Source organism: Apodemus sylvaticus, chromosome 5 (genome assembly GCF_947179515.1).
Source record: "Apodemus sylvaticus chromosome 5, mApoSyl1.1, whole genome shotgun sequence".
Classification (NCBI taxonomy): Eukaryota; Metazoa; Chordata; class Mammalia; order Rodentia; family Muridae; genus Apodemus; species Apodemus sylvaticus.
In genome coordinates this window covers 69,928,923-69,947,117 of record NC_067476.1, presented here as the reverse complement: position 1 = coordinate 69,947,117, position 18,195 = coordinate 69,928,923, and the positions used below count along the sequence as shown (strand labels likewise).

The 18,195-nt window shown below is 34.7% G+C and overlaps 2 protein-coding genes and 1 pseudogene across 2 annotated transcripts; all 3 read right to left on the bottom strand.

The window, feature by feature from the left end:
- Positions 1–2,204: 2,204 nt before the first annotated feature.
- LOC127684366 (olfactory receptor 4C11) lies at positions 2,205–3,128 on the bottom strand. The gene has a single exon (XM_052181307.1). The coding sequence runs from the start codon at positions 3,126–3,128 to the stop codon at positions 2,205–2,207; it is 924 nt and encodes a 307-aa protein (XP_052037267.1).
- Positions 3,129–7,470: 4,342 nt separating this feature from the next.
- LOC127684843 (olfactory receptor 4C11-like) lies at positions 7,471–8,442 on the bottom strand (annotated as a pseudogene).
- A 7,979-nt stretch (positions 8,443–16,421) lies between these two features.
- Positions 16,422–17,351, bottom strand: LOC127684365 (olfactory receptor 4C46-like). The gene has a single exon (XM_052181306.1). It carries the CDS (start codon positions 17,349–17,351, stop codon positions 16,422–16,424), a length of 930 nt encoding a protein of 309 aa, XP_052037266.1.
- Positions 17,352–18,195: the final 844 nt, after the last annotated feature.

The following is an 18,195-nucleotide window of genomic DNA, read 5'->3' as shown; positions in this document are numbered from 1 at the left end:
AAAATATAATGAAATAGCTTCTGGTTTAAAAACAAATTGCTTCATAACTCTTACTGGACCGTGCTGAGGGTAGATTCTTTAAAATACATGACAGTGGTTCTGGGTTCAGTTTCTGTTTTAAACTTTTTCCTTTGAGAAAAAATGAATATACCTAATTAACTCATTCTGAGTGAATCTCAGATTTTTTTATATGTCATTGGACAAAATTGTTGTAAAATACAAAAAAAAATTTAATTCATGGATTGTTCTGTTAGCCACAATCACTCAAAAATTATACTTCAGGTGGATATATTGTCATAGAATTTTAAATATACATTTATAAAGTAAATAACATTTTACTTTATTTTATCCAGTTTTAAATTAACAATGAATAATTTGGAAGTTCAGCAGACTTTCTGATTCCCCTACCACCACAGACAGATTTTTTTTCTCTATTTTCAAATACTGATATCTCTACTGTCTTCTTTTCTGATCTTTCATTGTAAAGATCCCATTTTTAATGACCTTTCTGAGTACATGAGTATGTGTTTGTGTATGTTTGGATATGTAAAGATATTTTTATAACACAGTAACAAAGTTATGTTTCTACTGTTTAATATTTGCTTCTATTCCCTTTGACAGGTAAATCAAGTATTAGAAACCAACTCACACCCTGAATGTTTTGTCTCTGTAACATGAGGAAATGAATATAAAAATATCTTACATTGCTTCATTTAATTTACTATGGCATCTTTTATGGAAGACTTGGTTGGAATCTGAATCACTATGATCTATCTATTAATGAGAAAGTAAACCAGATTTTAAAAAAATCTGTTTCTATTCATGTGGACATGTAATTTAATACCACAAGTAATTGTTTATTAAAATTTCATTGCTAACACAACTGTGACACACAAAGTAATTTTTCTGTATGTTTGGTTGTGTACATATTGTTTAGAAATTCTAGCCCAAATTCTTTATTGAAGCAGAAGAAAGAAGGATTAAGAATAGCTTCTCAGTTAGTACCTTCTTCTCAACTTGTTAAGGAGAAACGAATGGTACTTTATAGAGCCTGTGATGACTTCACTTCTTTTATATTAAGTTTATAATATCCTAAGAATAGCATCTTGTTTGAAGGAATTCTTCTAGCAGGAACAAGAGAATGAATGGGGAGTATATCTTTGACATACTGGTCAGTCATTATACCTGGTAAGTGATGGGAAGAAACCTGAAGATTTCACTGGAAATGGACATTAAAGAAAGAAAAAAATAGATACCTGCTGAACGGGAGTTTTAACAGTTTTGATAAATATAACTCGTGTTATTCAAGGTGTATGTTTCTATATGGTTGTGGTATAATTTACAGTAAACCTTGTCAAATTTAAACTTTAAGGGGAAAGGAAAATGATCCACCATAAGATTTGACAAATTATACCAGAATATTACCAGAAAACAAAGAGATAAAACAAAACAGCAAACCAGAATCACTACTACCAACATATCCACTACTAATAAAACAGAATTGAATAGCTAAACTCTTGTACAAATATGTGGCAACTTTTAAAAATTTAAAAAGGACAAACAGCTACAAAGGAAGAATTTAGCAGAAAGAATATTGATGCACAAGTTTTATGAATTTACCTACACTATTACTAGTTATGACACGAAAAATTATGGCTAGGAACTTTTATAGGCATTGATTATGAGTATTTTTAGTATATTTAATTGTATTTTTATTTGAATAGATTTTTAATGAATTTTATTAGGTATATGACATATAATATATATCATATATTAGATATTAGATATAGGTAGAATTCTTTTTCAATATAGTTAAAAAAAAACATGGGTAAAAATGGCAATTTGATTTTGAATACATTCACTTTTTTTTAGTAATTATAAATAAATACCCCCAGGTTTTTTTGTGTTTTTTGGTTATTTTGGCTACCAAGTACAAATTTATACATATTGTTCCTTTCTTATATAGTGATAGTAGTGGATTGTGTGTCAGATTGTATTTAATTGTTTTCGAATTATTTTCTTATTCTCTATATAGTTATTTCAATCAACATTTCTTAATTTATATTCAATAGATGAGAGAGGAATATGATCTTGTCAATTTTTTCTTTTTCTCCACTCAGTCAGAAATATTAACAACTTAGAAACTGCATGTTATAATATATATAGCTACAATATTCAGGTCTGATAATATTTGTTATCTGGGCTTATTCAGTCATAATTTTAACATGCCATAACTTTTTCATGGCATTTTTAACTTCTGCATTCCTTAATGTATAGATGATTGGGTTGAGAAATGGTGTTCCAATGGTATAAAATACTGCTACCATCTTGTCCATAGGAAAAGTAGTTGGTGGCCGTGCATATATAAATATGCAGGGTCCAAAGAATAAAATAACTACTATTATATGAGAGGTGCAGGTAGAGAGTGCCTTTTTTCTTCCTTCTGCACTGTGGTTACGCAGAGAATGCAAGATGACAAAATATGAGATAATCAAAATTATAAAACTGCTTGAGCAAATTGCACCACTGTTAGACACTAACAGCAGATTTATCATGTATGTGTCCATGCAGGCAAGTTTCAACAAGGGCTGTAAGTCACAGCAATAATGGTCAATCAGATTGGGCCCACAAAAGGGCAGTCTCAAAGCCAGAACAATCTGAGCACTGGAATGTATAAAAGACCCTATCCAGGCAAGAATAATCAAGATGACACAGACCTGCCGGCTCATGATGACTGGGTATCTCAAAGGTTTACAGATGGCCACATAGCGGTCAACAGCCATGAGAATGAGGACAAAGATCTCCATGCAGCCAAATAAATGGAGAGCAAAGACTTGGGTCATGCATTCGTTGTAGGAAATGATGTTCTTTTTAGAGAGGGCATCCACAATGAGTCTTGGGGCTGTGGATGTTGAAAAGCAGGAATCAGCAAAGGACAGATAAAACAGGAAGAAGTACATGGGACTCCCAAGTGTCCGGCTGAACTTGATTGTCACAATAATGAGAGTATTCCCCACTACAGTTCCCATATAGAAAATTAGGAAGATTATAAACACCATTTTCTGCTTCAGGGGATCCTGTGTCAATCCTAGTAGTACAAACTCAGTGACAGTACTATTTCCTTGCATTGTGTCACTTCATGAGAAGAATTCATATGCCAGAAAGAATCTGAAAAAGAAAAAAAGTATGAAATGCATGCTAAATTTGAAAGTTCAATCAAATCGTATCTTTCTAGTGCGTTATCACCATTCTTTTGGCTTAATTTGTTCAGAAATTGTCAGATCAGTTTAATGCTTACTAAATAGAATGCATATTAAAAAAATAAGATTCTAAGATTTTGGGAAGTGAGCATTATTACTTTTAGTAATAAAATTTAAGCAGTTAACTTTCTGAAAGAAATGTGCCTTGTTAGGATTATGTACGATCTGTTTATGTTTAATATATTGAAAACATTCAAAATGTTCTCGAGGTTATCATGTTCTGATATTATTTGAACCACATAGCTGCACAAGAAGACATATGCTAGATATTTTGAACATTCATCTAATGATTTTTCAAATATGCAAGACTTCCAAATGAGATTTAATGAACACAGAATTTTATCTTGAAGAACACCTCTATAAGAATGACTAAATTATCATCCCCAATCTTGCCTATACTGCTTAATAGGACTCAAAATTTTATGGCGCTTTATGCATTTTAGTAACTCAAGATATTTTTTGTCAGAAACACAAATGTGAACATTGAGGAAAAAAAGAGACAATATCTAAAAAAATCAAACCTTACTAATTTTTCATACCTAAAGAGACTACAATATTTCATTTGAATAATGAACTTTGGTGAAATTATAAAATGCTTATTATGGAATATTCCATACACTGACAAACACAAACACACACACACATACATATATATATTTATTTGGATAGAATATAATTATTTTAATCAACTTATAATATGTGTATTCTAGTAGTAGCACAGCCAAAACCAAATTTATCAAATTAGTAAATATATGTATTAAATATACATAAACTTATTTAAAATAGCTATTTTTCTTATTGTGAAGACAAACATGAAATATGTAATTAATTATATTCATATGTTGTAATTCAGGATAAGGGTGCTTAATATAACAATGCTGTTTTTTAACCAGTATTGGTTATAAATATGTGAGAAAGTCAAGGTCACATTTACTTGTTATCTGAGAACAAATGCCATGTCTGTGATGTGTAAGCATGGCTACATTATCTCTGTGACACAAAGAGCAAAGAATCCCTTACCCTATGCATAGTAACTACCAGAACAGACAATCTGTGCAACCTTTAACAGCAATAAAGGTCCGAAAGAACTTGAAATTCAAAACGTAGTATTAATGACACCTATGAAGACTTACCATAGGAGATTGTTGGTCATGTTGTAACTGGGACATCATGGATCTTCACTTGTATATAAGAAGTACTGTGACATGGTAAAGATGATATAAATTTCTGGAAATAAGGTTAAACAACTCATCTATGAAGATAGGTTTGAAACTGAGTATGCTTTAAATACTTGTACACAGTTACCCCATGGACATTAACTGAAGACTCATTTACTTTGTTGGATATATTCCAATAGTACTCTTTGTGAAGTCTCTTAGCAAACAAAAAAAAATTTGGGTTGACTTATGTAATACAAATATTATCACTATCAATGTATGAAAATAACTGAAGGTGTAGACCAAATAGCTCTAACAGATTTTTAGAATAATCCACCTTCAAGCAAAAGAATATACCTTTTTCTCAGCACCTCGTGGTACCTTCTCCAAAATTGACCATACAATTGGTCACAAAACAAGCCTCAACAGATACAGGAATATTAAAATAATTCTAGGAACCCTGACATATCTCCATGGCATAAGTCAGGTCTTAAGTTAAAAAAAATGGAAAACACACATACACACGGACATTGAACAATGCTCTACTCATTGATAGATTGGTCAAGGAAGAAAGAAAGAAAGAAATTAAAGACTTTTTAGAATTTAATGAAATGAGAACACATCATACCAAAACTTATGGGACACAACGAAAGCAGTACTAAGAGGAAAACTCATAGCTCTAAGTGCCTCCAAAAAGAAAATGGATCATCTAAACAGTCCCATAACCCCTAAAGAAATAAAAGGGGTCATAGAAAGTCTCCCAACCAAAAAAAAGCACAGGACAAGATGGTTTTAGTGCAGAATTTTATCAGACCTTCAAAGAAGACCTAACACCAATACTCTGTAAACTATTCCACAAAATAGAAAAAGAAGGAACACTATCCAACTCCTTCTTCAAAGCCACAATTACACTGATACCAAAACCACACAAAGATCCAATAAAAAAAGAGAACTTCAGACCAGTTTCCCTTATGAATATCAATGCAAAAATACTAAATAAAATTCTTGCCAACTGAATCCAAGAACACATAAAAATGATCATACACCATGATCAAGTAGGCTTCATCCCAGGGATACAGGGATGGTTCAATATAAGGAAATCTATCAATGCAATCCAGTACATAAACAAACTCAAACAAAAAAACCACATGGTCATTTCATTGGATGCTGAAAAAGCATTTGACAAAGTTCAGCATCCTTTCATGCTAAAAGTCTTGGAAAGAACAGAAATTCAAGGCCCATACCTAAACATAGTTAAAGCAATATACAGCAAACCGGTAGCCAACATCAAACTAAATGGAGAGAAACTTGAAGCAATCCCACTAAAATCAGGGACTAGACAAGGCTGCCCTCTCTCTCCATATCTTTCCAATATAGTACTTGAATTTCTCGCTAGGGCAGTTAGACAACATAAGGAAGTCAAAGGGATACAAATTGGAAAGGAAGAAATCAAATTATCACTATTTACAGATTATATGATAATATAATTAAGTGACCCAAAAAACTCCACTAGAGAACTTCTACAGCTAAAAAACAACTTCAGCAAAGTGGCTGGTTATGAAAGCAGCTCAAGAAAATCAATAGCCTCTCTCTACTCAAAGGATAAACAGGCTGAAAAAGAGGTTAGAGAAATGACACCCTTCACAATAGCCACAAACAATATAAAGTATCTAGGTGTGGCTCTAACCAAACATAAAAAATCTGTATGAGAAGAACTTTAGGTCTCTGAAGAAGGAAATCGTAGAAGACCTCAGAAAATGGAAAAATCTGCCATGCTCTTGGATTGGCAGGATTAATATAGTTAAAAGTGCCATCTAGCCAAAAGCAATATACAGATTCAATGCAATCCCCATCAGAAACCCAACTCAGTTCTTCTTAGAGTTAGAAAAAGCAATTCTCAAATTCATCTGGAATAACAAAAAACCCAGGATAGCTAAAACTATTCTCAACAGTAAAATAGCTTCGGGGGGAATCAATATCCCAGATCTCAAGCAATACTACAGAGCAATAGTGTTAAAAACTGCATGGTATTGGCACAGCAATAGACAAGTAGACCAATGGAATAGAATTGAAGACCCAGAAATGAATCCACACACCTATGGTCACTTGATCTTCGACAAAGGGGCTGAAAACATCCAATGGAAAAGAAGATAGCCTTTTCAACAAATGGTGCTGGTTCAACTGGAGGTCAACATGCAGAAGAATGCAAATTGATCCATCCTTGTCTCCTTGTACTAAGCTCAAATCCAAAAGGATCAAGGACCTCCACATAAAGCCAGACACTCTGAAGCTAATAGAAAAGAAACTGGGGAAGAACTTTGAAGATATCGGTACAGGGGGAAAGTTCCTGAACAGAACACCAATAGAGTATGCTCTAAGATCAAGAATTGACAAATGGGACCTCATAAAATTACAAAGTTTCTGTACAGAAAAGGACACCATCAAATGGACAAATCGGCAACTAACAAATTGGGAAAAGATCTTTACCAATCCTACATGAGATAGAGGGCTAATATCCAATATATATAAAGAACTCAAGAAGTTAGACTCCAGAAAACCAAACAACCCTATTAAAAAATGGGGTACAGAGTTAAACAAAGAATTCTCACCTGAATAGATTCTTAATGTATATTAGATATATGACATATATGATATATATGATATATTATATATTAGCTATATATAGAATACTTTTTAAATAAAGCTAAACAAATCATGGGTGAAAAAGACAATTTGAATTTGAATACTTTCTCTTTTTTTCTAGTAATTATTAATCAATACTTCCAAGTCTATTTTTTTGCATTTTTTGTATTTGTTTTCTGTTTTTTTTTCCTTTTTTGGCTTTTTTTGGCTACCAACTAATCTTTTCAAATTTTCCTTTCTTCTATAGTGACAGTAGTGGAATGTGTGTCAGATTGTATTTAATTGTTTTCAAATTATTTACTTATTCTCTACATAATTATTTCAAGCAATATTTCTTTATATTCAGAAGATGAGGAATATAATTTTGTCAATTTTTTCTTTTTCTTTACTCAGTCAAAAATATTAACAACTCAGAAACTGGATTTTATAATATATATAGCTACAATAATCAGATATGATAATATTTTGTATCTGGACTTATTCATGATAATTTTAACATGCCATACATTTTTCATGGCATTTTTAACTTTTGTATTCCTTAATGTATAGATGATTGGGTTGAGAAATGGGGTTCTAATGGTATTAAATACTGCTACCATCTTGTCCATAGGAAAAGTAGTATATATGCAGGGCCCAAAGAATAAGATAACTACTATTATATGAGACATGCAGGTAGAGAGTGCCTTTTTTATTGCTTCTGCACTGCAGTTTTGCAAAGAATATAGGATGAGAAAATAAGAGATAAATAAAAATCAGAAAACTGCTTGAGCAAATTGCATCACTGTTAGACACTAACAGCAGATTTATCATGTCTGTGTCCATGCAGGCAAGATTCAACAAGGGCTGTAAGTCACAGCCATAATGGTCCATCAGATTGGGCCCACAGAAAGGCAGTCTTAAGGACAAAACAATCTGAGCAGTGGAATGCATAAGAGACCCTATCCAGGCAAGAATAACCAAGATGACACAGACCTGCCGCCTCATGATGACTGGGTATCTCAAAGGTTTACAGATGGCCACATAGCAGTCAACAGCCATTAGAATGAGGACAAAGATCTCCATGCAGCCAAATAAATGGAGAGCAAAGACATTTGTTTTGCATTCGTTGTAGGAGATGATGTTCTTTTTAGAGAAGGCATCCACGATGAGTCTTGGGGCTGTAGATGTTGAAAAGCAGGAATCAGCAAAGGACAGATAAAACAGGAAGAAGTACATGGGACTCCCAAGATTCCAGCTGAACTTGATTGTCACAATAATGAGAGTATTCTCCACTAGGGTAGCTATATAGAAAATTAAGATACTATAAACACTATTTTCTGCTTCAGGGGATCCTGTATCAATCCTAGTAGTATAAACTCAGTGAAAGTGCTATTCTACTTCATTGTGTCAGTCCATGAGAGAGGAACTCACATGCCAGAAAGCATCTGAAAAGAAAAAATAAAGTATGAAATGCATGCTAAATTTGGAAATTCAATAAAATGTTCTTTTTCCAATGAGTTATCACTTACCATTCTCTTAACTTAATATATTCAAAAAGTATCAGTTTTCTGCTTCCTAAATAGACTACACATTCAATTAGTAAGATCCAATGATTTTTTGAAGTAAGCATTTCTTTTCATTAATGAAATTTGAGTAGGTAACACTCTGAATGAAATGTGTCTTGTTAGGATTATGCACAATCTATTTAAATTAAATATACTGAAAACATTTAATCATGTTCTCCACATTTACAAGGTTCGTTTTATTTGAGCCACATAGCTGTGTAAGGAGACAAATGCTAGACATTTTAAACATTCATTTAATGATTTTTCAAATACATGAGACTTCCAAAGGAGATATAATAAACATAAAATTTTGTTTTTGAAGAACATCTCTGCTTAATACACAGTAAGAGTAACTAAATTATCTTTGTCAAGCTAGTCTATCAGGAACACAGATGTGAACATTGAGGAAAAAAAGAGACAATATCTGAAATAAATCAAACCTGACTTATTTTTCATATGTAAAGAGAGATTGATATGTCATTCCATTACTGAGCATTTGGTGAAATTATTAAATGCTTATTATGGAGTATTTAATACATTGACACACATAAACACACACATACATATATATTTACATAAAATATATTTCTTTCAAAGAACTTATAATGTGTATTCTACTGGCAGCACAGTCAAAACCGAATTTATCAAAATAGTAAATATATGTATTAAATATATAAAAACTCACTTTAAATGAGTTATTTTTCTTATTGTGAAGACACACATGAAATCACAAAAGAACACACACAGTGTGTACTCACTAAGTGGCTACTAACCTAAAAGCTCACAATGCCTATGATACATTACCTTCCCTTCCCTTCCCTTCCCTTCCCTTCCCTTCCCTTCCCTTCCCTTCCCTTCCCTTCCCTTCCCTTCCCTTCCCTTCCCTTTCCTTCCCTTCCCTTCCCTCCCATTCCCTTCCCTTCCCTCCCATTCCCTTCCCTTCCCTCCCATTCCCTTCCCTTCCCTCCCATTCCCTTCCCTTCCCTCCCATTCCCTTCCCTTCCCCTCCCCTCCCCTCCCCTCCCATTCCCTTCTCCTCCCCTCCCCTCCCTTCCCTTCCCTTCCCTTCCTTTCCTTTCCCTTCCCCTCCCCTCCCCTCCCCTCTCCTCCCTTCCCTTCCCTTTCCTTTCCTTCCCTTCCCTTCCCTCCCATTCCCTTCCCTTCCTTCCCATTCCCTTCCCTTCCCTCCCATTCCCTTCCCTTCCCATTCCCTTCCCTTCCCTCCCATTCCCTTCCGTTTCCTTCCCCTCCCCTCTCCTCCCTTCCCTTCCCCTTCCCTTCCCCTCCCCTCCCCTCCCCTCTCCTCCCTTCCCTTCCCTTTCCTTCCCTTCCCTTCCCACAGACCTAAAGACAATATGGAGCTTAGAAGAAAGATCAGCAGCATGTGGATGCATCAGTCCTGCATTGAACAGGGAACAGGATTATGATTGTGGGAGGTGGTAGGAGAGTGGACAAGGGAGGGTGAAAGAAGAATACCCTAGCCTCTACTGTCACTGAAACTCATACCCCCTTTTAATTAACAACCAACATTCTCAGGTGCAGATGGATCCTACCCTTGAAAAAAAAACAGAAGCCAATACCCTTGAAATGATAATAGCCTTCTTGGACTATGAAAAAGAGACAATTAAGTGTTCTCAGACGTCTAGTGGCCAGTTGCAAAAATACACCATCTTCTGAAAGTACAAGTTACTTATCCCAGGTCACAAAGGTCCCTGTCCAGCTGCACGCTTCGTCCCCCAACCCGCAGCACCACTGTATGAACAAATATTATCAGGTTTAAAAGACAGCATTCCTTTACCCTCTCAAGTAATGCCATGGTTTAAAAACCACACTTGAGGTTTTTTTCTTTATAAACGCCCCTCACTTAGACCTGAGGGTTCACTCTCTTTTCTGTTCCATAAGAAAGGTTGGTGACCCAAACTCCAGCTTAAATAAAGACCCTCAGGCGATTACAGAGGGTTGTGATTCCTGGTGGTCTCTTTAGGGTTTTTACAATCTGGGCACAACACCATAATGCACAGAGAAGGGGGAGATAGAACAGGTAGAGACCATCTCCAGTAGATAGGTCGAGGGGTGGAGCCACACACCCATCTCAAAGTTTTTTAACCCAGAAATGTTCCTGTCCAAAGGAAGAAGAGGGACAAAAAAAAAAAAAAATAGAGCAGAGACTCAAGGAAGGGCCAATTAGAGAACGGCCTCACCTAGGGATACATTGTGTCTGCAGACACCAAACCCAACACTGTTGCAGTGGATAAGAGGTGCTTGGTGACAGGAACAAAGTGTGGTTGTTCAGGCAGCAACTGACCAAAGCAGAGGTGGATGGGATGCTTGGAACCAACCTTCAGACTGAACTCTGGGAATCTGGTGGGGGAGCTGGCAGAAGGAATGCAGGAGTGGAGGGGGATTGCAACCCCATTGGAAGAACAATCTAGGCTGGCCTGACAACCTAGTTCTTCCAGAGAATTAACCACAAAACAAGGATTGTACCTAAAAAGATCTTTGGCTCCAAATACCTATGTAGCAGAGGATGACCTTACCTGACAGCAACTGGAGGGAGGCCCTTGGTCCCAGGAGGGTTTGATTCTGCAAAGTAAGTGTTTGCTGGAGCGGTGGGGTGGGAGAGTGTGGGTGGTGGGGAAGCACTCTCATATGGGCAAAAGGGAGGAGAGAAAGAGCAGATATGGGATGAGGGGGTAGTGTAAGGGTAACTGAGAATTGGGATATCATGGGATTTGGGGTTGGAGGAGGGGGTAACCAGGAAGTGGGCTATCATTTGAGATGTAAACAAATGGAATGATTAATAATAATAAAAAAGAAAAAAGTTACAAGGAGACATTACTTTATCACAACTATATCCATCAATAATGTTAAAGATAATAAACTCTGTTAACAATATAAAAAAATGTCAACCCTTGTACATTTACATTGTCAGAATGTAAATTAATTTAGCCATTATGGAGTACATTTTGGAGTTTCCTAAAAAACAACAGAACAACAACAAAAAAACAAAACAAGCAAGCAAAAAAAAAAAAAAAACATAGAAATGCCCAAAATCCTGATGGAAACATATGCATAAGAAAATTATATAATTAAGCTCTAATAGCAACATTACCATTGTATCTTTATTAACAACACCCAAGATATGGAACCAAACGTCCTTTCGACCAACAGTATTTTAATTTGTTTGCTATTGTTGTCAAAAACCCTGTGACTAAAACAAACGTGGGGAAGAAAGGGTTTATTTCCCTTTGAGATTAAATTTATATCATTGAAAGAAGCCAAGACATGAACTTGAGACAGGAACTGAGAAGAAGAAGAGAACAAACAACATAAATAACAACAAATAACTGGTGTGGTAGGGAAGATGCGTTTTGGCTTGGACTTGAATTGATTACAGATCCAATAAAGTTTGACAGTAAATTTTGGTATCCAATAAATTTGCCAAAGATTTGTCATCACTGGTGGAAAATTATATACAAAAGTCTGGCTTAAATAGGTAATGGAATGATATTCACAGATAAATCATAAGGAATTTTTAGCATTTGCAACAACATGGAGAAATCTGGGGGACATAATTCCAAGTGGAATGAGCTGGAAACAGACGTAGAAATGGCACAGTTTCAGTTGTGCTTAAACCAAAGATGGATTCACAGCAGTGTTGGTTTTTAAAACATAGGAAGTATAGACAGATATTGGTAAAAAAAAAACCCATAAAACAAAGTTAGATATGAGTAATAACCTGAGATTTATTATACTAATATTCCCTATAGAAAATAACAGTAATATTTCAAATTGTCAAAGAATACATTTTAAACATAGTTACCTAAAATATGTGAGATGATGAAGCAGGTAGCCATTTGAATTTAATCATGATTGTCTATTATTTTTCTTTCTATTTATTTATTATATATCTTTTCATATACCTAAGATATATTTAGATGAGATATATTTATCATATGCCTTTCATGCCTCTGTTACAAAAATCATCCTTTTACCTCATAACTATATATAATTTTAATTAATTATAAAATATTTTATCAGAATAAAAAATGGGATGAATATTTTATATATACTTTATTCTATTTCATATATTGATAAAGGTTGAATCATAAATAGTTGTAAGATAAACTAAGAATTCATCAGTTTCCAATAAAGAGTCAATAAAGTCACTTCTATTTGATCTCATTGTAATATTACAAAATCTTTTATACTGGCCCAAGGTCAGCATGTGTGTTCTGAAATTTATTTTCGCAACAACTTTTGAGAGACTAATGTTTCCCTCAGAAGGAACATTTGACAGTAATGATGTTATATGCAGGAGTCTGGAGAAAGTCATGTCGTAATGCACCCATGCTCTCTGAAATGGGGGTCCTACTCTCTCAGAGAAGGGGAATGTTGATAGGGAAGAGGCTCTGTAAGTAGGGTAGACAGCATTTAGAATGTAAACAAATTTTCACAAAGAAATCTAAGATAGCTACTTTGAAAATTTTTCTTCAATTTATCTTCTTATACTATGATAAAGATGATGCTATCTACTTATAATTAAAGGTATCAGTTGAGGAAATGTACTAACATAAATCCTAAAGAACATCTGGTATCCATATTTATTCTACCATTCTCAGTAAAGTGACAGAGGACATGTTATAAAAATGATTGAACATGAAAATATTGCCACTCATGAAAGCATCAACATCTTTCCCAGATAATTATTTTAATCTCCTTGAATATATCCATATTTGATTGAGGTTCCCAGGTGAGATGACAGTTCTGTTTCTAGATTTTAGTATAAGGTATGAGGGACTTACAATGAAGATTGTATTGGCTACATCACAGATTTTACAATTATTAACACATTTTCAACTATCATCTGTTATCTTCTATGTACCTATTCATCATGTATATGCCTATCATCAACCTTCTTATCTCTATCATAATTTTGTGTTTTAACTCATAACCATGTACACTTTTAATTGTTCATAGAAAGAAAAATGTATTTGAGTAAAGCAAGATATTTCAGAAAATTTAAATAAACTTTATTTTACATATTGATAGAAGTAGAGGTTAAAAATAGTTTCATAGTCCAATAAGAATTCAGATATTTTCCCATAGACATGCTTTAGAGTGGACATTACAAATTATGTTAACTATTTACAGATTCATAATGGATATTCTGAAGTCCAACCCCACACAGGAAGTTTACATAAGCTCTTTCTTTTGCTTTCCCAGGAGAAGTATTTAGCACTAATGATGTAAAACATAGGAGGAGTCTGGGGAAAATGATTTTCTAATGTATCCCATCACTTTCAATTAAGAAACATTATCCAGATAATATGAAATAATTTGTTTTTTTTATTTGTCATCTTAGATTTTGTTGAAAACTAATGGTACAAAATTACAAGTTTAGTATGCAGATAATATTTCTGTAAAATTGACAAAATAGATTTTCAATTATTTTTAATGTTAATTTTTATGTGTCTTTTGCCTTCATGTATGTCTACATATGACGTGTTTACAGAGTCGATAGAGGCCAGAGGATGCATTATAACCTCTGGAGTTTCTGATTGTAGGAACCTGGTAGATGCTAGAGAGCAAGTAGAATTATGGAGGGTGTTTCTTATACAAACTATAATAATATATTCCTGATACACATAGGCTGTGATCTTCTCTGGATACAAAGATAAAAATGTTCTTATTTGAAATTTAAGAATCTTCAATATAAACATATAATGCACAAAACAAACATTTCTTTTATGAAGACAAAGAACAGGATAATATAAATAGAGACAAGGAACCTGCTGTGCAAAGAAAATTAGAAAAAGACAAACATGAAGTTTTGGCTTATTTTGCTCACAGAGTTGAAAATAGCACAACAGGAAATGATGAGCATTTTTAGGCATTAATGTAAGTGTTGCTTCATGCAAGAGACCACGTTCCATTGTCATTGCTGGTCTCAGCTCATATGGATTTACTGTACATTTTCTGAGGAAACTATGCCTTCTGTCAGGCATGCTTATGCAAGACAATGCTAATTTTCCTTAGGGATTACTCCCAATATTATGATCACTTTCTAGACAAGAAGTAGACTTATGTCTATTTTAAAGTTGACTTATAAGCAGGTTTACTGCTTTGGAAAGGAATGCATGATTAGTCTAATTTAACAGATATGTGTGATAATAATGAAGAACTACAAAATGTATCAGATCAACTGTATTGATGCATGCTCAGTGGTCTAATATGCATCATTGAGTGCTACAGCTCAGGAATTAACAAATGGCTCTATTGAAATGTGAGACAGCAACATGACTCAAAGTGTGTCCACAGTGAATGAGAAATATATAAGCAAATTAACTCATATGAATAAATATATAAGCCCATGAAAGCAATGGAATGCATGTGAGCAGGATGCAATGGAAAAGTTAGACAAAAAAGAGGGATAAAGGGAGAAAATGATATACTTATATTTTACTTTTTAAATTTTTAACATATAATTATGGGTGGACAAGGTGTCTCAGGGTGTAATAGTGCTTCCTCTTTTTGCCTGGTAATTGGTTTTTGATCTCTGGAACTACCCAAAGGAAAGAGAGGTGGAAAGAGAGAGCTGACACCACAGAGTTGTGCTCTACCTTAGGCAAATGGATGGAGCTAGAGAACATCATACTAAGTGAGGTAACCCAGACTCAAAAGGTGAATCATGGTATGCACCCACTAATAAGTGGATATTAACCTAGAAAACTGGAATACCCAAAACATAATCCACACATCAAATGAGGTACAAGAAGAAAGGAGGAGTGGCCCCTGGTTCTGGAAAGACTCAGTGAAGCAGTATTCGGCAAAACCAGAACGGGGAAGAGGGAAGGGGTGGGTGGGAGGACAGGGGAAGAGAAGGGGGCTTATGGGACTTTCGGGGAGTGGGGGGCTAGATAAGGGGAAATCTTGAAATGTAAATAAATTATATCGAATAAAAAATTTTTAAAAAATGTAGCAAAGTGTGTATGAAGAATGATGTCTTGCCTTTACATTAGTAACAACAATAACAATAATAACAATATAAACAATAAATACATTCAAAAGATTTGAAAATGAAAAGTAAGAAAGAATCAATTTATGATTATGGAAATTGAAATCATCGTACGATTTATCATTTTAGTCAGACACCTAAATATGGAAGAGAGTGGGGCATTATTTTATTCAAAACTATAAATCAGTTCATGAAAGAGAAAATCAATGTCCTGAATAGTTCTTTAATCATTACCCTCTTCAGTCTGTTTCTACAGTGGGAAAATCATGTCATCAGTACAAAAAGCATCTATGCTAAGTTAGTAATGAGATTATGAGATTGCAAAGGGACAATGATCAGGACTCAACTTCTAAAGGCATTATTTGTGAAGTTAACATAATAAAGAACAAGAAAGGAGAATCCAAAAATTTCTGACCTGAAAAAGTTTACAATTATCTGATAGAATCATAGCTTTTCTAGAAGGAGTCAAATATAATCAATTTCTCCTTGGCATAATTTAGATGTCTTTCTCTTTCCGTCTTTCTCCCTCCTTCTCTCCCTCCTTCTCTCCCTCCTTCTCTCTATCTCCCTCCTTCTCTCTCTGTGCTCTCTCTTTCTCTCTGTGTGTGATGTGTATGTTTTGACAATAAAGAAACCTAAGTTATATTTTTTTTCTTATGTGGAGGTGTCAGTTCTCTTTCCTTAGTATAAGACATCAGTAGCAGTTGCTTCTTTGTTGTGTAAGACTTTAACATTGATATTATCTAAATTGTCCATTCCATACTTTCTTCAATCCTTCTGAAGACACATGACTGTTGCATTATTTGTCACCTGACTGAATTTTTATACTAAACAATTTCCAAAATGCATTTTTCATCTGAGCATTTCTTAAGGTGTAGATTAATGGATTCAGCATGGGAGTTATCATAGTATAAAATATAGCTACTGCTTTATCAATTGGTAACGTAGCTGCAGGTCTCATGTACACAAATATGCATGGCACAAAAAATAAAACCACCACTGTAATGTGAGAAACACAGGTAGAGAGGGCTTTGTGCCTTCCTTCTGCACTGTGGGTCCTTAGGGACTGAAGGATGACTAGGTAAGAGACAAGCAGTAGAAGGAAATTTAACAGGCATATGAAGCCACTGTTGGCAGCAACAAAAAGTCCCAGAATGTGGGTGTCAATACAGGCTAGATTAAGCAAAGGGTTCAGATCACACATAAAGTGGTCTATGACATTAGGGCCACAGAAAGGTAATACAATAATGAAAAGAAACTGTATACCTCCATGAAGAAAACCTCCAAGCCATGACACACCCACAAGGATATTACAGAGTCGTCTGTTCATGATCGTTGCATAGTGCAGAGGTTTACAGATGGCTACATAGCGATCATAAGCCATCACAGTGAGCAAGATGACTTCAGCTCCTCCAAAGAAATGTTCTGCAAAAACTTGGGTCATGCATCCATTGAATTTAATAGTTTTTCTCTTATGGAGTGAATCAGCAATCAGTTTAGGTGTACTGACAGAGGAGTAGCAGGCATCAATAAAGGAGAGATAGGCCAGGAAGTAGTACATAGGGGACCCCAACAGTGAGCTGTTTGTAATGGTGATTAGAATGAGCAAATTTCCTGCCATACAGAAGACATAGGTAACCAAAAACACAACAAATATAATTTTCTGCATGTGTGGATTCTGTGTGAGCCCCAGGAGAACAAACTCAGTCACGTTGTTCCTCGTTTCCATCTAGTTTAGGAGACAGTAAATCGTATTTCCTGGAAAAAACTGATAAAACCTCATGTTTATATAATTTCTGAATTCTAATAATTAATAATTTTGCTTCAGTTAATAAGTGAAGTACAACAAGATTTTCTTTTAATATTACAGAAATAATTCTAGATATTTATGATTATTTAAGACCACAGTCTTATCTTCTCAGTGTAGATAGCTGAAGATATTATCAACACAAGCAACATCTGTTTATAAAAAAACTAGGCAATCTCATTTGCTTAGCAATTGAGATAACTCACAGCCTAAAAGGAGTTAGATTATACTCCATTTTCTTTTAAGATTTATTCGTTATATATAAGTACATGGTAGCTGTCTTCAGAAACACCAGAAGAGGGTGTCAGATCTCATTACAGATGGTTGTGAGCCACCATGAGGTTGCTGGGATTTGAACTCAGGACCTCTGCAAAAACAGTTAGTGCTTTTAAACACTGAGCCATCTCTCCAGCCCTAGATTATATTCTAGGAGCAGTTATATGGATGAGGTGGCTGGGATTTGAACTCAAGACCTCTGGAAGAGCAGTCAGTGCTTTTAACCACTAAGCCATCTCTCCAGATCTAGATTATATTCTAGGGGGCAGTTATATGCACAATGTGTAGTATGGTATGTGGTAGTTTAGTGCAGTAGCCATCAGTGTGAATATTTACATCATGATCTGAAAAGGATAGAGCAGATTTGTATAGTAAAATTCCTTATATGTTAACATCATAAACTGAACCTTCTCTTTGTTTGAAATAGCCTGGCATTCACTGAGCAGTAGAAGGTTGATAATTAGTCCCATTATTAGAATACTAATAGTAG